The 21,035-nt window shown below is 55.5% G+C and overlaps 1 protein-coding gene across 1 annotated transcript in view; it reads left to right on the top strand.

Annotated features, from left to right (window-relative positions):
• NCOR2 (nuclear receptor corepressor 2) overlaps positions 1-21,035 on the top strand; it is a 230,343-nt gene that overhangs the window by 157,809 nt on the left and 51,499 nt on the right. Inside the window, exons 14-17 of the mRNA XM_069031075.1 lie at positions 648-746; positions 14,712-14,833; positions 15,697-15,869; positions 18,629-18,691. Coding sequence (XP_068887176.1) covers positions 648-746; positions 14,712-14,833; positions 15,697-15,869; positions 18,629-18,691 — 457 coding nt within the window. The remainder of the gene's footprint in view (positions 1-647; positions 747-14,711; positions 14,834-15,696; positions 15,870-18,628; positions 18,692-21,035) is intronic.

Raw genomic sequence — 21,035 nt, forward strand, 5'->3', positions numbered from 1 at the left:
TTCAGCAGAGGACTTCTCCCAGCGTGGCACACTTTGTGCTGCTCAGGAGCAGGGTATGTCCTGGCCGTGGCTCCTTGTTTTCCTAACGTGTCCAATCTGTGATGGTGCTTGTGGAGCCAACCAGTGGAGTTGGGATGGCAGCTTCTGAGCTCTGGGATCTCAGTTTGCCCACGACAAAGTCGTGCGCGCTCGAGCCGGCGAGCTGAGCGGCTGGAAGTAACACCAGCTGACAGTCGTGTGGCAGGTTGTGCCTCGTGTAACTGCAACAGGGGCTGACAGGCGGCTCCTTCGTCTGCCTCTGGTTGCCATGGTCATCTGGGGTCAGCCCTTCCCCCTGCTTTGCTTCCAACACGGGGTGATCTCTGCTCAGCACCCCACCTCCGTCTCCGCACGCCTGCGGGGCCGCCCTGGTCTGTCCTTTGGAAGAGCTGAGCCTGCTTTACCGGGACACCGTGCGTTGTGCCCCTCTTCCAGTTCCACTGGAAGCCTTAGGGAGGGAGGTGTGGGGAAGCTGTTGGGCTGCAGGTCTTCAGGAGCAGCAGGAGACCTTGTGATGACCGGTTCTCAACGCTGCTGCTGCAAGTCTGTGCCCCAACAGCACACGAGGACAGGACCTTCTGTTCCCTGACTTGCCCGTGTCATTGCAGACGGTGGCTGACTGTGTCCTCTATTACTACCTGACCAAGAAGAATGAGAATTACAAGAACCTTGTAAGAAGGAATTACCGGCGGCGCGGGAAGAGCCAGGTAAGAGCTGGAGGAGCGCGTGGAAGCGTCATCCCTCAGGCTGAGCAAGGAGCTGCAGCACTTTCTCTGAGCCCCCCAAATGCTGCTTTTCCCCCCTCCCCACATGGAGATCTTGCTTGCAGGCTGTGATGGGGCTGTGGTTGTGCTCTGCGTAGCTTTTCAGAACATGCTGTTTATTAATGGCACTTGGTGTTTGTCCATCCCCATGCTGAGGTCACAGTGTCTTTAAAAAAAAACCAAACAAATCCAAGATGCTTAAAAAAAGGGGATGGAGCAACTGTGGAAAACCTGGCTGTGTGTCAGTAGAATGGGGTTGCCCATGCAGCCTGGGCTGTGTGCAAGAACCAGGTGGGGTCTGTGTCTCTCTTTCTGGAGATGGCATCTGAGCTGCCAATGGTGACTGAGCTCCTGGGAGCTGGGTGGGGCTCCTGCTTTGCAGAGCCTGCCCAAGGCTCTTCCTATAGGATAAGGTGTGGGAGAAGAATGACTTGGGTGGAAGTGACTTCTGGTGACACCTGAGCAGAAGCATATAAATCCATCTGAAGTGCCAAAGGGTGTCCAGGATCCCCATGGGGGTCTCCTGTGGGGCTGGCAGATTTGGCACTGAAGTTAGCGGAGACCCTTAACCCTTCGTTCAAGAGCAGAGCAGATACCAGGGCACCAGAAGGTGCCTGGGGGCAGGTGACTGAGTCAACCCTTACCATTAGTGTGGCCAAGATACAAATCTAGACATGACCTTGGCAGTTTTGCTGCTGATACCATGATACCCAGGAACACAGATCAGTGCTAACCTTTTGGCCAGATGCCTTATCCCCATGAATGCCTTCAGCCAGAGTCGGGTCCTGCTGGTGGATCCCCAGGTCCATGAAGTGAGTGATTATTCATGTCACAAGGAGAGTGAGGTAGCCACAAAGGGACTATCTCCCCAGATAATGTGGGGATAAGGATGGAAAAACTGGCCTTGCCCGTGACACCACTGACATCAGCAGATCTTCACGCTGCATGGCCATAAAAAGCAGCACTTGGGCCTGGATCCTGATTGGGAAGCAGATAGGTAGCCTCACTCCAATTTGATTTCTGCAGCATTAAGACATCAGAATAGCTAGCACATGACGAATGTCATGGACGGGGCCCAATTTTCCCTTCTTTTTTTCAGAGGCATTAGAGATGGATAAAGCCCTATTAGATTATCCAGTCCCTCTCCCAGCAAACACAGGGTGGTTCCCTCCAGTACATTTTTATAGTGTTTACCATGGTCTGTTTTGTTAGATCACAGCAACTAGAACATGAGGCCACATTTGTTTCTTGTTAGCGGTGGAGACATTCAGCACAGCTCATTCTGGTTTCAGTGTTAAATTGAGCAAGTGTGGAGAGTGAGAGGCTTTGCTCTGCATCTGCCTACCTACCCCAGCAGCCACAGACCTGCCCATCCTGCACCCAGCAGGGACTGTTTGTGTTTTGGGTTTTAGAATGATCCAAAGCATAGCTAGTTGCAGAATTTCCCACGATGCTTTCCACACGATCCAGCCCAAGCAGGGGAGACGTCTGCTGCCCTTTGGAGCCTTGTTCAGTGCCAGCCTTTAGAAGCAGGGACTTGCTTCATCAACTGAGGGACTGTTTTTGCAAGTAGGAATCGCACCAAAGAGAATGATTTGCACCTCCCCTGAAGCAGACCTCAGCCAGAACATCATTGCTTTTGAAAGAGGAGTCCCCCTGAGTCTGGGAGGAAGCAACACAGTGAATATTTCCCATTACTGTTGGATGCTCAGGTGGAAGGTGGGATGTTCAGACAAGCTTTAAGAGCCAAGGGCTGGCTGCATGATTCACAGTAGGAGAGAGGTGCAGAACAGCAGCTGCTGTGTTCAGCCTGGAGCAGCTCTCCCACAGAGATCTTGGGGGGGTTTTGAAACTCAGACTTTGTGCTGTGATACCTCTGGTATTTGCATCCATTTCCTGCGAGACTGCATGAGGGGAGTGCTGGAAGAGCCTGCGTGCAGGCTTGGGGAGGGCACACTGCTGCTGAGGGGCTGGGTCTGTGCTGCAGAGGAAGGCTCTGCTGGGGAGACACTCGTTTTAGGGTGGCATTTTAAGGTAATAAAGGGACGAATAAGTTGTTAAAAATCTTGCCAGAAGCTGGTGGGAGCAGTGAAACGTCTCCCTTGCACCTCTTCACAGAGCCAGGGTCTCCCCTGGGTGTGGTGCTGATGGGATCTGCTTCCCCAGACCAGACTGGGTCAGTGTGCAACTGCACAGACCATCGTGGGAGAGGTCAGATACTGGCAGACCTGGAGGGCTGGGATGGAGGGATGCTCCTGGTGGCATTTTGCTTAGTGAGTCTTTTCAGAAGCAGCTCAAATTCTGCCTGTGCTGCAGGAGTGCTCATTTGGGAGTAACCTGTCCCAAAGGCTCAGCCAGCACCTTGCTTGTTCCCTGCTTGTTCCCAAGGGATCCTGGATTGTTTGGAACCCTTGTTCTGTTTCCCATGGGGCCTGGTGAGGAGTGGGGGCTGTGACTGAGGAGCAGCAGCACTGGGCTGATGTGGCACTGGCAGCTCTGCCATTACCTGCCGAGTCTCAGGAACAAGACATGGTGAGAGGATGAAGGACAGGAGACACAGTGGGACACATAGGAATGGGTAATATGCAGGGAGGAGACAGTCGTAGACAGCCTTCCTGCAGCACTGGGAGGCATGGCATCGTGTTGCCAGCTCCAAGCATATATTTTCCTGCTGGTAAAGGTTGGAGCAGTTAAACACCAAAAGCTGAGCTTTAATTAATTTAGAGGAGGGGAGGAGAGGTTGGTTTTTGTATCAGATGAGAGGAGAGCGGATGAGATCTGATACAAAGAGCATTTCAAGTGGCCCTATGCTGGTTTCTTGCTCCTTTTCTCACTGAGAGGTTGGTGGTCTTATTTGCTCTTGGAGGCTGCAGGGAGCTTGAGAGAGAAGGGGAGATAATTACACGTACAAAAAAGCTACTCTCTGTCAAGACTATCTTTGTGGCCTACTTATTAAAAGTCCATTAAAAAATAAGAATCCCACTGGTCCCTGGCTGATGGTCCCCTGGCAAAGGATATTCCTCATAAAGCTGCTACTTACTGCTAAAAATCTCCTGCCAAGAGCAGGGGCTTCACATGACTCCACTTCCAGTTTGTCAGAAAATGGAGCAGCTGCCCACTCCGAGGCAGGATGCTCCCAGCACTCTGCCTTCCATGGCACTGCTCAGTGGAAGGTACCCACATCCAGTGGGTCATGATGCAAAATATTGAGGCTCCTGAGATTAAGATATTTCTTAAATAATCCTCTGTGTTTGTGTATGAAAAGGCAATAGAATGCTGTGAGGGGGGGGGATTGATGGGAAGAGAAATAGCTTCCTTGTTGTCATTTCTCATTGAAAAAAAGAGAATTTGTGCCATGGTAGAACAATCTGATCCAATAGTCAGCGTACAGTAGTAAGCATAAATTTGCATGAGGTTGTAATGACAAGCCCTTGTGTGGATGTGTCCATACAGCTCTGGGTCTGTGGCAGTCACTCTTCAGGATATTTCAGTGTCTCTCTCTGAACCTCCTGAATTCTATAGCAGGGACACCAAAATTGAAGTACCGTGTGCTTCATTCTTTGGGAAGCTGTTTTTCCAGGCTGTGGGAACACAGGTGTTGGGCTGAAACCGGGCTGCAAGGAAAGTGACTCTGGTGGGTACTTCAACACAATTATTCAGTTTGGAGCGTGAGGTTTTTATTCCAGAGTAAATTTGCATTGTTTTTGGAGCAACATTGCCCTCGTGGTAGTGGAGCAGCCACAGCATCCCAGATACGCTTCCTGCCAGTGAATTCCTTGGGAGGGAAAAGCCATTGTCTCCCACACATTGCTGGGATGGGCAGGTGGGGGACCATCCCACCAGGCAAAGCCATCAATGGTCAGGCAGGGGGACGATGGGTCAGTCTGTCGGCAGGGGGACGATGGGTCAGTCTGTCGGCAGGGGGACAATGGGTCAGTCTGTCAGCACGGGGACGATGGGTCAGTCTGTCAGCACGGGGACGATGGGTCAGTCTGTCGGCAGGGGGACGATGGGTCAGTCTGTCGGCAGGGGGACGATGGGTCAGTCTGTTGGCAGGGGGACGATGGGTCAGTCTGTCGGCCACGGGACGATGGGTCAGTCTGTCAGCCAGGGGACGATGGGTCAGTCTGTCGGCAGGGGGACGATGGGTCAGTCTGTCGGCCACGGGACGATGGGTCAGTCTGTCAGCCAGGGGACGATGGGTCAGTCTGTCGGCAGGGGGACGATGGGTCAGTCTGTCGGCCACGGGACGATGGGCGGATGGAGGAGCCGCCTGCCCGCCCCAGGGATGACTCAGAGGGGATGAAGTCATGGTGGAGGGACGCAGTGCTGTCAGACAGTGCTCACGTATTCCCTGGCTGAAGGACCGTGTGTTAGCGCCGACACTTTCGAGGACTCGCTCCTGGGGGACTGGAGCTGCCCGGAGCCCCCTTCCTCTGCCGAGAGCGGTGCCAGAGCCGTGCCGGCAGGGCGGGGACCACGGTGTGACCCATCCAGGCAGCCAGCACGGTCCCCCGGCAGGCCCGACAGCCTTTCCCAGGCCCACCCTCTTCCCTGTCCCCTGCCAAAACCCAAATCGAATTATCTGTCCCGCCGTCTGTCCCGCCCTCCTCAAGCACAAACCATTCCCCTCACCAACGTGGATAAACAGTCCCAACCCAGATTTTTATAAACAGCCCGCTTACTTTTTTGGCAGAAGCACCATCCCAGCAGGATCTGGCCAGGTTTGATATCATATGGGTCCTGGAGCATTAAGAACCTGGCCAAGCAGGTTTCCCTGGCCACCAGCAGCCCTGTCACACTAGCAGGGGCTGGCAGGGTTTGGGATTCCAGACAGTGCCTGCCCACGACTCCAGGGCTCCCTGCACCCTGTCCCCAGTGCAGGAGCAGATTTCCTGCCATGCTCCAGCCTTGCCATGCCAGTGTCTCTCCTCCCTCCCCAGGGATCAGATCCAGAGCTCAGCAAACTGCTCTAACTCTGCAAATTATGCAAGTGCCCCCACTCCAGTAACCGCAGCAGCTAATGAGAGGAATGATACTTGTTTCTGGGAACCATTTGATCTTTATCGGTCCGGGGAGCAGCTCCTCGTTAGTGATAAAGGGTTTGACAACTTCTCTTCCAGATGCAGGGAAATACTTGTCAAAAAATCCTGGTTTAATCATGCAGCACATCATACAGACGCAGCCCTGGATGTGGCCAGTAAACTTTGTGCCACAAATACCAAGAAATTATTCTGCAGGCATTTAAAGCTGGGCTGACTGGAGTGTTGTACCTAAAACAGCACCGAAATTATCTGCGGATGAGCAGGGCCAGTCTGTGATGCAGTAGTTTGCCTGGTTGGGAATGATGCCAGGGATGTCAGTACTGGGGCATGGGTTCATCTCCTGACAGTGGAATGTCACTGCTGGGATACAAAAGGGCTTGAATTAGGCTCATTTTTTTGGAGAAACCTGCAGTGTGACAGGGCTGCTGATGGCCAGGGAAGTCAGGCTAAGGCTGCAGGACCAATGAGAAGCTGAACTTGGTCAGACCCTGTGGTCCTGGTCCTGCTCAAGTGCAGCCTCACAGGAGGAGACGTCTCACAGAGTGTTTGTCCCTTGGGCACTCGGTGCAGGCTGTCACCCTTTAAACCTGCAGTCACCAGTGAGGTTTATGTTGGGATGCCTGTGCAGGAGGTGGGTGAGGTGTGAGGCAGTGATGCTCGCGTTGAGATAGATTCTGTAACCCTCCCCTGGCACCTGTTCTTTCAGTCTGGACTCCCCTTGATCCCCCAGGTGTGCCCCATAAGGTCCATCGTGCCTGGTCCCCCATCACAAGGGTGCAGCAGCTTTCCCACAGCCCTGCCGCCCCTCCAGGCAGCACAGTCGGGCAAACACAATGGAAACTTGCATTCCTGAAATCCCAGCTGCCGTTTTGGGGGTGAATTAATGAGAATGACATAACCATATTTGGGAGAAGAATCAGAGGATGCATTGCCACAGGAGGATGGCTGCTTGGTCCCCAGGTCCCCAAGTGGGCTGGTGACATTGCAGGGACAGGCACCAGCGGGCAGGGACACGCAGCCACTTTCCTCAGGGGTAGCACCGGCACAGGCTGCTGATGGAGCCCTCACTGATGGACCCTTTGGCCCTCACAGCCAGGCTCTTCTGTGCTGCTTGATCACATCTGCAGGTAGCAGTAACGAAACAGTCACTTCAGTGAGGTGAGCCCCTATTCCAGTTGGCCCCCAGGTTCGGACCCGTGTTTCTCCAGCCGCAGGTCGATGTGTCCTCGCAGAGAGTGCTGCACCACGCCCCTGCCCACGTGAGTACTCCTCGGGCACAGTTTGGGATCCAGGCGAGGATCCATTGCTGATCCCAGCGAGGGACCTGCAGCATCTTCATTGCAGTTGGATTTTGGGATGAGTTGTTTTATCTGTTGTTGTGATCCAGGTTTGACTAGGAATGGATGGGAAATAGGTCATGTCATTGCTGAATTGCTTTCTGAAGCAGGCACAGCTGAAAATCCCAGAAATCTGCTTCCACAAGGATACAGGGCTTGCTTTGCCCCTGGTTGTTCGTGGCGTGTGTGGATGCTGCTCTGCATCCCACAAACTGCTGACCTGGCACCTTCCTCTGTTGGCAGGGCTTGGAAGAGGGGCCGGCGTGTGGCCAGGGGGCTGCGAGCAGGGGGGAGCGGGGTAGAGCAAACCACAGGGAAGAGAAAACACGTGTTCCCTGCCTGGGACAGAGCGGGGGCTCATCTCCACTGCTTCCAAACGTTACGCTCTCTTCCCTTCAGGTCATTTTTCCCTTCACAAGCAATCAAATCACTTTTTAAAAAACTCAGCAGCAACCCAGAAAAGAAACATTTCCTCTTATGGAAAAGCCCTCAGTGGTTCAAGGAGGGATCTGGTGAGCAGGGTCCTGTAAAAATCACTTCAGTGCCTCCCTGATATCACAGAGCGAGTGGTGGGAAGGCAGCAGTGCCAGCTGTGCTGGGCTGAGCCACACAGGGCCCTGCCTGAACAGTTCCTGTGCCCAGCAGGCTCCCAGTGCTGCCCAAGATGAGCCCACGCTCGGGTGAGTGCACCCGGGCATGCTTGTCCTGTGGTCTGGCAAGTGATGCAGGGTCCAGCCCCTCTCCTCACCTCGGGCATGCTGCATGCCCCCAGGACCAGCAGCCTGGGAGATGGCACGGGGCTTTCCCATGGCATGGCAGGGCAGCCTGGCTGCAGCTGCCAGCGCTTTGGTGCTGGCACTGGCTGTGTTTTGTGGCCTGTGGTGCCCGAAAGCTGCGCTGGTTAATGTGCACAGGGCCTGTCCATGTCTCCCGGGACACTGGGCACAGCCTCGGTGTTCTCCATCCCTGCCGTGTGATGATCGTGTTGCAGAGTTGGCTGTTTGCTGGTAGAGGAGCAGCCCCACTCAGAGCTGTCACAGTTTGAGCTGGACCGAGTGATCCCCATGCTCTCTATCATTCTTACGAAATCTGAGCCTGGCCCTTTGATTTTTTTTGACTTGCTTCCACAGCATCAAACCCAGCCCTGGGACACAAGCAATCAAAGCCAAGTTGCCGGCAGACATTCCTCTTCCTCCCCTTGTTGTTTTGGCAGTGGCTTGTTTTGCTTTGTGGTTTCTCCCATGAGTGGAGGGTGCCGCGTGCGGTCGTGAGAAGCCAGGCTGTGTGTGGCAGTGGGTGGCAGCGAGGCCTGAGGCGTTCCAGACCTTGGGAGCAGGGGCTCCAGGCCCTGGGAGCTGGTTACATGACACACACATGTATTTCTAAGCCATCCTCCCTATGCTCCCTATCCAGCCTGCCTCAGGAGGTGGTAGGGACATGTGGGGAGCAGTGTTTGCAGTGGCTGTGCAATATCAAACCTCAAAGGTGGGTGCTTCTCCCAATGCCAATGGTGGCACTGGCGAGGAAGGAAATTCCATGGGCACTTTGGGTGCCTGGGCAGCGTGGTGGCCGACGGGGAGGCTGGTGCTGCAGGCGCTCTGTGGCCGAGTCCCTGCCCTGGCTCTCACTGGTGTGACCTGCCAGAGGTCCCACTGGCTGTGCTGCACAGAGCACAGAACATCCTGCCCCGTGGTGCCAGTTCCGGACCCTGTGGGATGTTCAGGGTGATGCCAGCACCCGTGTGTGTCCATGGCCATGGTAGCTGCGCTGGGTCCTCCTGGAGAAGCAGCAAAGCAAATCCCAGGCGTTCCTGGCCAGCGTAGCGTTGGCCTTTTGTCTTCAGCTTATCTCGAGCTGGTTTTAATTTGCAACTCCCTGATTGCGTGCAATGACCTCGGCCTGAGCCTGCTCCGCAGCTGAGTGCCCGGGAGAACATCATAAATGCCATTGATCTGAAGTCACACGCTGGAGAAGTGAAGAGCTGGTGCCCTGCACGTGGGAGAGGCGGCACAGCCGAGTGGGTGCTCCCAGCTGCCAGAGGGTATGGGGCTCACACTGGTGGGATGCAGCTCCCTCCAAAGTCCCTGTCAAGACAGACTCTGGTGTGACATGCTGGGGAGAGGGTTGGCACATGTTCCTGCGCTGCCGCAGTGAGACTGTGGCGAGGGTGCAGAGCCGCCTTTAAACAAAAACCCGGAGCTCGCTGCCTGCAGTAGCTGGGAATGAGCTTGAGTGGCACCAAAACCATGTGCCTTGCAGCTCAGCCTGGCATGCACAGCTCCCTCTGCACCAGGGTGTGCAGGCTTGCTCCCTCCTGATTTAAGGGACAAACAGGATCTGGTGGTTCCATCTCCTGTAAGAGCCCAGGACACTGTAATGATGGCAGGGGAGGTGATGCATCTGCTGGCAGCCAAATGGCATCCCCTGTGCAGCCAATCTGGCCTTGAAACCTGGCATGGGAGAGAGGAGATGCCAGCTTCAGTGGCACTTGGGCTCGGGGACAGGCTCTCTCACAGTGCCACCGCCGTGACCTGGTTCCTGCTAGCATATCCAGCAGCAAGTGGTGTAGGTGGGGTGGCAAGAGCTGGTAGTTCTGATGCAGGAACTGGACTGCCAGGGATGAGCTCATCCCTGCTGGCAAAAGTGGTGTTTTGGTGCGTGTTTTGAGGGTGCTGTGGCACAAGGAGTGAGGGGCAACCGGCGGAGGGTGTGGGTGCCTCAGTTGCAAGGTGCACGGTCCAGTGGTTAATGCTGGGATGTCCTGTGGGCAGCAAGGGAGGTCCCCGGTTCCTGGTCCCCTGCCACAGCCTGGGACATCTCACCACAAAGGGGATAGGGAAGGCAGCAGCAGTCGTTTTCCGGAGGCTTGCAAGTTTGGAAAATGAGTAGCCCTGCACTGTAGGTTAAGCTTGGCATCCTGGCGGATTAATCACGCAGGCTGCAGCCAGCACTGAGAGCCCCGGTGACGAGAGCCGTGGTTTATAGATGATGATTCATCGCTCGACTTAGAGCGACCACGTTATTCCAGCAGATTGCAAAATCATAAGAGGAATGTTGTGGTTAGTTTACGGCTTAACTATGCAAATCGTCAGGAAGCCTTCAGAGCCGGAGAACGTAAGGCACAGCGCGCCCGGATGGCTGGGCGGTGAGCAGGGGCCGGGAGCTGGCGATGGGGCTGTCGGGGACCGGCCGCTCGCGGGAGCCGGGGAGCGGGGAGGTGAGTGATCCGGGGGAGACGGGGGGCCGCAGCTCCCGGGGAGCGTGCGAGCGGGGCGCTTCGGAGGCGAGGGACGCGCCGCCGGCCGCCGAGGCGTTCCTGGCTGGTTTCACCGTCTCTCTGCCACAGGCTCAGGCGTCTCCGGCAGGGCTGGGGAGGGCAAAGATGGGGAGCTACTTCCCCCACCTCCTCCTGCCCTCCCGTCCTGATTCCAGAAGCAGGCAGTGCCTCGGCAGAGGAAGTAAACAGAGTGGGAGGAGCTGCACCTCTTCCTCGCCAGGGCTTTCTCCCAGCGAGTCCCGCTGTCAGGACGGGCAGCGAGTTGGTCCGTTCTCAGCCAGGGTCAGCGTCTCCCGTGTCCGGCTCCTACCTGGAAGCCGGTGTCCCCCGAAAGTGCGCTTGGAGACGAAGCTTTCTTGTGGCCGACCTGCTGGTGACGTGCCCAGAGGAGCTGGCCGGGCAGGGCGAGCCGTGCCCCTCGGGGGCCGGGCGCTGCGGCAGCGTGTGTGCCTGCGGCGGGCCCCGGCCCCGGGAACGCGGCGTTCCCGGGAGAGCTGGCAGCGCTCTGCGCCGCTCCAGCTGCTCCGGGGCCGGCGGGAGCTCGGGGCAGAGGTGAGCAGGTGTTTGTAATTACGGAGCAGCTCGGGCCGGAGCGCAGGGAGCGGAGGAGGCCGCCTGTCCCCCTGGACCCGGGGCAGGGTCGGCCTCTCGCTCACGCGTCCCCGCGTCCGATTTTGTTCTGGGGCCTTTTTAAATAAACAGGATGTGTCGGCAGCAAAAACAAGCAGCAACGATGCTGAGGAGGAGGAAGGGCGGTCCGGGGGTAGAGCGTCTGACCTGGGAGGGAGGGACAGCCCTGCCCTCTGCCACAGGCGTCTTCCCTGGCCTCGGGCACATCCCTTCGTCCTCTTGTGCAAGGTGGGGAGCACGTACCTGCTTTACCTCTGGGAGGTGGAGTGCCTCATTCCCCGGATGGCAGGGATGTAGGTGGAGAGAGGTTTAAGCTTGCCGGGAGCTGAGCAGTTTTGGTGCCGGCCTTTGGCGTGTCTGCTAAGGGCTGACCCACCTGCCAGTCCACCTCCAGCCGGGGCGGCGTGAATCAGAGGGAAACATCAGCTGGTAATTGGGGAAGCATTTCCTGGCCCGTCACGCTTTGGGATGGCGTCCCGTCCCTTGAATCATCCAGAGCTGGTCCATGTCCAGCACTAAGAATAGCCTCCCCACACACGGCGGGGGCAGCGCGCCGGGAGGGGGGACCGGCCGGCTCGCAGGTTCCCGGCAGTGCCTTCCCACCACTGTGCCACGGCGTGGTCCGGTTCCGATGCCACGCTGAGGTTTGGGGCAGAGCACGTAGCGTGGATGGGCTGGGGCAGCTGCCGCGGGCAGTCACTGGGGGATGGTCTCCTCTGTACGTGCCGTTTGTAGCTGAACTCGGAAATGGCTTCATTCAGGACCCCGGGGTGCCCGCTCCCCACCCAGGGCTGGGTGCTCGGTGCCAGCCCCACAGCTTCCAGCCCATCGGGTACCCCCGGCTGTGATGTAAGGGAGCATTCATGAGCAGAGGCGTTTCCTGGGGTGTTTGGCAGGTGCCCTGCTATGCAGCCAAGCTCTAGTACAGGAGATAAGCCATCACTGTGGGCTTGCCAGGGTTCAGATCAGCATTTGGCTGGGAGCCTTTCCTCAGATGAAGACATGAGCACAGCCTTGGATGGAGCTGGGTCAGTTTTCCCACCATGGCCTGGTGGTGACAATGCTGCCTGTTTTATGTATTTCACCTGGCTGACAGGTGAGACCTGTCCTGTCTGCCCTGCTGGGTGCAGGGTGCTTATCCCACCTGGCTCTTGCTCCTGGCATCAGGCACCCGGCCGTGGCCAGAGCAGGGCAATCACTAGAGGGCATCCTTGGATCGAGATGTGCCTCTGCACTGGGAGAAGCCTTAATTTGATGTCCTACCAGGCCGGGCTTGAAACGTTCGGGAGGAGAGGGATGTGCAGTAGCCCACTGAAGCCAGCCCAGTGGGGTTTGCCCATCCTTATCATGCCAAAGCTTGGCAGATGCCTCTGCAGGGAAACACCTGTGTTGCCGTGTGAGCCACAAAGGCCACTCTCATCTCTTCCTGCCTTCCTGCTCTTGCATTTGTAGGCTGGTACAGGGAGCTCCTTGGCATTGCTGCCATTCCAGCCTGTTCCTCTGGGGAAAAGCTGCAATGGCTGCTCAGGCTGGCAGCCCCCTAGTTCAGACAAGTGTACAGACAGGCTAAGATGATGCTGAGCCTTTCTTGGACTCTCACTCCAGCCTGAAGCTGGGGCAGGTACTCGTGTGGTCACGGCTGGGTTTAAACCTGAAGGAGAGCTGGGATCTCTGAGATGCAAGGTTTCCCCCATCCCTCAAAAGAAAGTATTTGCAATTGAGTGGTAGAAACACTGTGAATCTTATGTGGGCTCCCCTCCCTTGCCAAAGCCTTTGGTGAGGGGAATGCAGATGGGTGGTGATGGCCAGGGCTGGGGTAGAGCCTGTCCTGCTGCCTGCCTGGCCCTCGGAGGTCACAGCCCTCACCTCGTGGGTGTCTGTCTGGGCTGAACCTGTGCTCAGGGTTCACCATGGAGTGACTCAGAGTCAGAGAGTTCAGGGCAGCACTGGGGAAATGCACATGACAGATGCCCCTTGCTCCTCTGCAGCCAGTGCAGGCTTCCCCACCTTCTGTTCCAGCTTGTCCACTGCCCTCCTCCTTCTCAGTTTGGGGGCTGACAAGGGCAGTGCCTGGTACGCTGGGGATGACACTTCCCTTGGCCACTTGCTGCATGAGGCAGCCTGTTCCCCAAGCCGTAGTGATCTGTGGACTTTGGAAAATTGTAGGCAATCAAGTGCTCATCCCAGCTGTTCCTGACTCCCTCTCCCCTGGGACCTCCCAGCCTTGCATCCCACAGAGCAATTCCCAGAGCAACAGGAGCGTGAGCTGATGCATTACAGTTGTGTTCTGCACATGTGCAGAGGTGCTCCAGGGGCTGGCCAAGCGTGCCAGTATCCTGGTGGCACAGCTGCCTCCCTCTGTACAAGGAGGAACTGAAAGTCTGTGGGGTTTCAGTGGTACTGTGCCTGGGTTTTAAGGACTTGTGTTGAACCAGGGTCTGAAAGAATCAGCAGTTTTCTCATTAAATTGCTCCATTTGATAGCTCCACGCTTCTGATTTTAGCACCAGCCCATGGGGGCAGAGAGCTCTGCTTGCAGCCAGTGCCGCTGCTGCAGGATGCCCAGTTCTGCAGACTGGGATCAGGCCAGTCCTACTAGCTCAAGGGGTGTGGGGACACTTCATCTGTACTTGATGTATGGCTGCATGCCAGCCAGACCAGCCACCTTCTGCTGATAAATCCATTTTAAGGCAATTTTACCCCCCATTACATCACCAAACCCTTTCCTGAGGGGTGGTGGAAGCCCTGCAGGCTGGGCAGGGGCTGGGTGAGCCCCGGTGGGTTTCCTGGAGCAAGCAGCTTTGCATTAGCCAGGAGCAGGATGGTTTAATAAATCATTTCCGTCTCTAATTTCTACTTCTTTATGCAATGCCTCTCGTTTGCTGGTCGCCAGAGGGAAGGGAGGTCAGGGGAACCAGGCCTCCCCAGCAACCTCCTTCCTGCAGCTGTTGAAACAAAATCCAGAACTATAATAATCACTGTGTCCCTCCCTGGGGTACCGTGGTGCCCTCGGTCCGAGCGGCAGCAGCAGCGTTGGGATGGTTGGGCTCACGGCCTCTGCTGAGGGTGCCAGGTGGTAAAGAGTGGGCAGAGAGGGCACCTTCCCTGCTCAGTGATACAGAGCCACAAACATTCCCCATGGGCTATGTCAGATGCTTGGGAAAAAGATCAAAAGCATTGATATCGCCGAGCCTGGGGGTGTCACTGGTGCCCTGTCTCCTTCATGCTCCAGCAAAATGCATCCACTGGCTGCAAATCACCACCTATCTGGCTAAGCCAGAGCAGGAGCGTGGTTCTCACCTCTCTGCCTTAACCCCCACGTCAGATCCTTGCTTTTTGCCTGATCCCAGGGGAGCAGCTGCGGCTGTCCCACTGCCTGGAACAGGAGCCAGAGTGCAGCTGCCACGCCTGATCCTGAACTAGCTCTGATCTCCCTGGAAAGCTTTTGGCCCCTGTGGCCTCTACCAGTGCTCTGCCTGCACCCTCTGCCTGCAGCTCTTTCCTCTTGGCCACTTGCCCCCAGCATTGTTTCACAGCAGTTGTTTGGGTTGGCCCAGGTGCTGCCGTGTGTCTGCCTCAGCGCTGAGGGCTTGGTTTATTTTACGCCCTTTGTTTTGCAGCAGCAGCAAATGCCCCGGAGCAGCCAAGAAGAGAAAGATGAAAAAGAGAAAGAAAAAGAGAAGGAGGGAGAGAAGGAGGAAGACAAGCAGGAAACAGAAAATGACAAAGAAGAACTGACAAAGTAAGGACGACCCTCCCTGCCTGGCTCCAGTGAGAGCACTGGGCTGGGGCTGCAGTGGTGGAATGCGGTGGTGGGATGCAGCGTAGTCCAGGGCTGCCTGACCCTGTGCGGGACTGTGTCTGCCCACCTCACCTCCTCTGCAGGAAGGGAAAAGCAGATCCTCCTCCTCATTCCTCTTCCCTGCTGCTCCCAAACTGGGAAAGCAACTCGATATGGGTTTTTTTTATATCATCCCAATCAATCTGCAAAGCTCCTGTGATCCTCCAGCTTGTTTTGTTGTTAGGAGAGCCTCTGGGAGCTGGAGGAGCAATCCGGGCTCAGCGGAGCGCGGCACTTCACCTTTAGTGTTATTGATGTCAACGTGAGTGCTCCCAGATGAAGAGCTCCAGCCAGCCCTGCCTCCCTCACGCCGAGCATCAGCGCCGTGGCAGGGAAAGGTTGGCACGCAGACCGCTCGCTATCTGTAATGGGCTTAATACTTGGTTTAAAAGAACATCTGGCTTCATTATATCTAGGCTGCAAAGACATTTACCAGCAGGTCCCTTTCAGGAAGATAAATGAGGAGGAGGCAGGGATGAATTTGAATGGTCTGGTATTAAACCTGTCTCCGTCAGGTCTCTGTGTGCACTTGGTGGTGGAGCTGCAGCCAGCTGCAGAAAGAAAACCCCACCACAAACCACCCCACCGCCAATCCCAGCCAGGAAAAGAGCCTGCGTCTGCAAAAAAAACCCTGCAGACCTGCCCCCCTAAAAAACCATCAAAAAACAAAACACATCCCCAAACACGTGCAGAGAAATAATTGCTTGACCTAAAAATCGGACCAACCAAACAACGTTTTTTTTCTTCTCTCCCTGTTTTTGCAGGGACAAGAACGACGACACATCCGGGGAAGACAACGATGAGAAAGAAACGGTCACCTCCAAAGGCCGCAAAACCGCCAACAGCCAGGGCCGGCGCAAGGGCCGCATCACCCGCTCCATGGCCAACGAGGCCAACAACGAGGAGGCAGCCACGCCACAGCAGAGCGCCGAGCTGGGTAGGTGGCAGGGGATGGGGGGACGCTGCCCTGGGCTGGGCCTTTGGGGTATCCATTGTGCTGGGATGGGGCATCAGCCTGCTCTGCTCCCCGCTCGCAGAAGAGGGGTTCCCTTCGTGAAATCCTGCTTTCTGGGGAGTAGCAATGATGTTTCTCTCTATCCTGTGCATTACTCAGCGTGGTTCACCAGGATAAGTGGGGGTGTTTGCAAGCCTGGGCTGTCCTGGCTGAGTGTTAGTGGGTTTTATGGTCTCAGAGGAAAGCGTTGCAAAAGACAAAAAGGGAAGCCGTCAGTTTTAGCAGTGCTTTGGCAAGGCTGGTGTCCCTCCTGCACCCGGAGCTGGTTCCCTTTGCAGCTGATCAGGCTTCCAAGTCCACTTGACCTCTGCATAGGACCCTGCTCTGCCCTCCCAGACTTGCCAGTTCTCTTACCTGCTCTGCTCTTACCTGGCCAGGGTCTGTGCCAGTTCTCTTACCTGCTCTGTTTTCAAATTTTTCTGGGGCCTGAGCAGCTGCAGCCTGTGAGATCTGCTCCTGCTTGGCCCTGGGTACTGGGCTGGTCCATTTCCATCCAGGCCTGATGTAGCAAAGGGTGCTGTCTGTACCGTGGCACGCAGGCACTGCACCAGCCCACGGCCACACGTGGCAGTCGGCTGTAGCCATGCCACACTGCCATGCTGGCCTTGGGCTAGATGGGATTTCATGGCAGCATCCACAGCTCCACGTTGGGCACATCTGCCTCTGGCATCTGCAGCATCAGTAGTTGCCACCCCAGGGAGGGGCTCATGTATTGACTTACAGAAGCCAGTGCATCGAGGAATTTGGCTGATTTTCCTATATTTTCTATTCTGTCAAAGTAGAAAATTATTGCTGTGCTACCTAAGTCAGGTAAAAATAAAAGCAGGGTGACTCCTCTCGGTTTCCTTGCTCTGCAGTTTCTTGCTTGTGCTGTTCCATGTGCTATAAATCACGCGGAGGTGTTTCGCCTCCCTGTTCTCTGCTGACAACTGGCTGAAGCCTTGATTGCGAGCGCTCTGTTTTCATACAGGCGATATAAATAGTCCCCAGCACAACAGAGCCCTGCTCTCTCCCTCCAACTTGTTCAGCAGCGCTGCAGAGAAGCAGCAGATAATGCCAGTAACTTAGATGGGATTTTTTTATCCTGGTATCTCAGAGTCCTTGATAAACTTCAACTGCGAACGCAGAGGAAAGCCTTTAGACCATGTTAAATTGGGAAAAAGGAATGGATCAATTCCAGTGACATATCTGAGCAATTGATTTCACTTTATGTCTCTCCAATAGCGCTTTAATTTAGGTTGGCTAAGAAAGTTATTGCATTTTAAATACCAATTGAACATTAAAAAACAACACAAAACCGTATTGTGGTTTAACTGCAGCGTGCCGGAGCTCCCCGTAGGCATCTGTTTCATAACTGCGCAACCTCAGTCGATGCCATTAATCAAGCCAAACGGGCCGTTTCTGTGACATTTCTTTACCATACAATAACAGCCGTCACCAGCTGAGCCAAGGGCCCGCACAGCGTTGGGGACACTCGCTTTTACGTAAACGAGCGTTGTTGCCCCAACTCTGCCTGCTGCCCGGGGGGAAGCGGTGAGGTATCGATTTCCCTCCCTCTTGGCTGGTGTCCCAGGGGGGACACGGTTCTGGGGGAGGCAGTAACCTGCATTGTCTTCCGGGAGGTGACACCTGCAGTTGTGCTCAGCCAGCTCTGAAGGCGATTCCACTGCCCAATGCTGTGGGCATTAGAACCCCCACTGTCCTCCCGCAGGGTCTCAGCTTCTTGTAGAGCTTCTTGGAAGCTACTTCCTTCTCTCCGTGCCTGTATTCTTTATCCTGAACCTATCAGCCTGTTTTCCATTTTGAAAGGACACTGTCAAAACATCTCTCATCACTGTTGAAATAATGCTTTGCCTGTTGTTTAGAGTAATAACCCCTTGGCAGCCTGAGCCGGAAATCTGTTTCCTTACCGAGTTGTTTTTTGTCTCTGACTCACACCCCAGTTTGTTATTGTAGGGTTTGCTCTGTGCCAGGCTGCCAGCAGGACTGGTGCATAGTGAGGGCTTTATGCAGGACCTTGGTGTCCCCAGCACCTGCTTGGAGTGGGGGAGAGGGGCAGCATCAGATGCTGACACCCCTGTCAGCCTCTCCTGGCTGGAGCAGCATGTCCCCTTCAACGGGCACTGCTCCAGACGAGCCCCCGCTGCTGCTGGAAGTGGCTCAGAGGTGTTGTCCAAGAGCCCAGTGATGGCACAGAGGGAGCCCGCGGTCACACACGGCCAACACCCTTGACAGATGCAGTCGGCCAAAGTCACCACTGAGGTGACGCTGTTTCTCCGTCTCTGACGGTCCCACCCTGCGTCTGCCTCCTCCAAAGCACACAGCCACAGCCGGCTCCATCTTAGGTACCTGTTGTTGGGCCAGGCTGCGTGGCACCAAGTCAGCAGGAAATCTGCTGCCACTCTCAAGCCATTTGGCTTCGCTTCCAGGCCCAAACTGGAGGTTTTGCATCACTGAGGTGCATCCTGAGGGGATGTTGTGCATGGGGTACTGTGGCATGGGAAAGCCTCACGACAGCCTTTCTTGTGGAAGCACTTCCTGCACTGCATGGGGTTTTGTCATGCCTCCCGGGTACAGGGCATGGGGGACAGGTTTTGGGTGTTGGGACACCTCCCCTGAGCTCACTGTGCTTGCTGGGTCCTGCTCACAGCTGACTGGTCTCTTCCCTTTTTCCTTCCCAGCTTCCCTGGAAATGAATGAAAGCTCTCGCTGGACCGAAGAGGAGATGGAGACGGCTAAAAAAGGTGAGACACTCGTTTTCTTTCTCTTATTGCCTGTGCTGGAGCTAACCCAGCAGTTGGGAATGGGCAGCATCTGACTGCTGGCATTGGTGCAGGGTGGTGGGTCCTGAGCTGTGGGGCCAGATCCTGCCTGTCCTGCTGTTGGTTTGTTCCCAGTGCGCCTCAGGGAGGGTGTGGGGAAGGCAGGGAGTGTGCTCAGCTTCTCCAGCCCCAGGAGCTGTGCCAACACCAGGGATGTCTGGGCTGTGGCTGGAGCCACGCATATCCCATGAGGCAGGAGTTGGCTGTAGGAAATGGGGAAGATGCTTTGTCCATTGCAGTTTTGGAGCTGCTGGTGCCTGTACCATGGGATGTAGTTTCACCCCGCTCTTCGGAGCTTTATGGTTTCAGCGTGATCTGTTCCAGGCACACAGAGAGTGTCTGCCTGTGTTCGCAGCTCTGGGATTGAGGGAGAGGACAGTGAACCCCAGCACTCCGCAGGCACGTGTTGGGGAGCTCTCAAGAGCCAGAGCTGTGGGCAGCGTGGGGTGACTTTACATCCTGGAGCTGATTCAGAGCCTTTGCTGAGACCGTTTTTAAAAAGTGCTGAGTGTAGCACAGCCCTTCTTGCCACTTCCCCTCCTCGTGCCGCTCCTGCGCCAGCTCTTTCACTGCTTTAATTTTTTGCCAAAGTCACGTCCTGTTGATGGGCTGTCGAGCTCACATCCCCAGTCCGTGCATCCCGCTTGCATTGCTGCCGACTCTCCTGGCCCAGAGAGGATTGTAAATGGGAAATTAAAATGGAAATGAGTGCCGTTCGGGGATGGCAAAGGCAAATAGGCGTGTTAGCAGGTTCGGCTCAGCTTGGAAAATGCACCTGCTGCTGGGATGGTGATTACATGTTCTGGAGCGCCGGCTGCCCAGGTGCCGATGGGAGCTGTGGACTTGGATTACTTTGCCTGTGAATATCCCAAAGTGTTTGGCTCGCTCGCCTTTAAGCTGTTCCAACCCTCTTTTACAACCCAGTGCCAATCCTGTGCGTTGCTGAACGGGGCTCTCTGTAGTCGCAAAACTTAATAGATAGATTTTAATCAAGCGAACTGGCCTGGGGCCAGGTAATGGGGCGAGCAGATGCTGGCAGGGGAGGGTCATTGGAGGGATCTTTTCCGAGCACTGCTTTATTTTGGAGATCAGCATCTGGTTGTTAAAAAGTGCCTCTTGTTTTATGCTGGATGCTGGAGGTGCACTTAAGGAGTCTTAACACCAGCTGCCAAAGCCTGTGTGAAGGAAGGATGAAGCGTGGGAGCATGCAGCACTATTCCAGCCCAGGGGCCAGGAGGAGGCAGGGAGATTTGCTGGTGTAAAGCCCAATGGCTGATTGTTTCTCCCTTCGTTACAACCTGGGAAACTGAGATTGCAACACCAGACTTCTACAGAAAAGCCAAATTCCCCTCTGCCAGGAAGCAGCCGCTTTAATGCTTCGAACTGGCTGTGTCTGGCATTTCCAGGGACCTGCGTGGTGGGGGTTTCCGAGACACAGCAACTGTGAAACTCCGGAGGTAACCTCAGAGACTGGAGGAGGTGGCAGAGCTGCTGCCAGCATGGCTGGGCAGGGGCAGAGGGGGTGGTGGCCTGCTCAGGCTGGGCTCAGAGACACAGGCACCATCCTCCTCACCGAAAGGACTCAGCCACCCAAGGCACTCTCCTCCCTATTGGTACCAGTCAGAGCCCGTAGCTGGCTGGTTTAGGGAGTTAAGCAAGATGTGAGTCCCAGGGAAAGTCAGCCCTACCACCCCAGGGTACTTTGGCAGAAGGGGATGGTCGGTGACCTCTGCTCCCAGCACTTGCCAACCAGGAGATCAGCCTGGCTTTGCTGTTCGCCCCTGGGTTTCTTGTGTGTGGCGTGAAACTCCATGTCATTTGTGTTGAGGGAGGTGGGAGAAAACAGCCCTGGGACAGAGAGACACCAGAGTTGCCTGCTCTCCTCCACAGTCACAGAGCTGCACAGGGAGTTTCCAGTCAGGAGAAGGCAGGATTGTGTCTGCCAGGGGAGACAGTGAAGGGGAGTACCATGTTACTAAACTTAAATAGGGGAACAAAAACCCAGCAAGAGGAAAGTTCTTGCTTAATGACTTTCATTATGCAATAAACTTCGATTCAGTAGTCTGTCAAAATGTGCAGAGATTGGGATAACGATAGGGGAATGTGTCTTTCTGATATTATCTCCTTGCGCCATGGCTGTGATCTGTAAAGCAGAAGGTTTTGATTTAACCTGAGTTGCTCGAGGAGTTCCCCCTTCCCTTCCCAAGCCAGGAAGCAGGCAGCACCCACGGCTTTGCTGCCGAGCAGGGTGCAGAGGCATTCAGCA

Source organism: Aphelocoma coerulescens, chromosome 15, assembly GCF_041296385.1.
Source record: "Aphelocoma coerulescens isolate FSJ_1873_10779 chromosome 15, UR_Acoe_1.0, whole genome shotgun sequence".
Taxonomy (NCBI): Eukaryota; Metazoa; Chordata; class Aves; order Passeriformes; family Corvidae; genus Aphelocoma; species Aphelocoma coerulescens.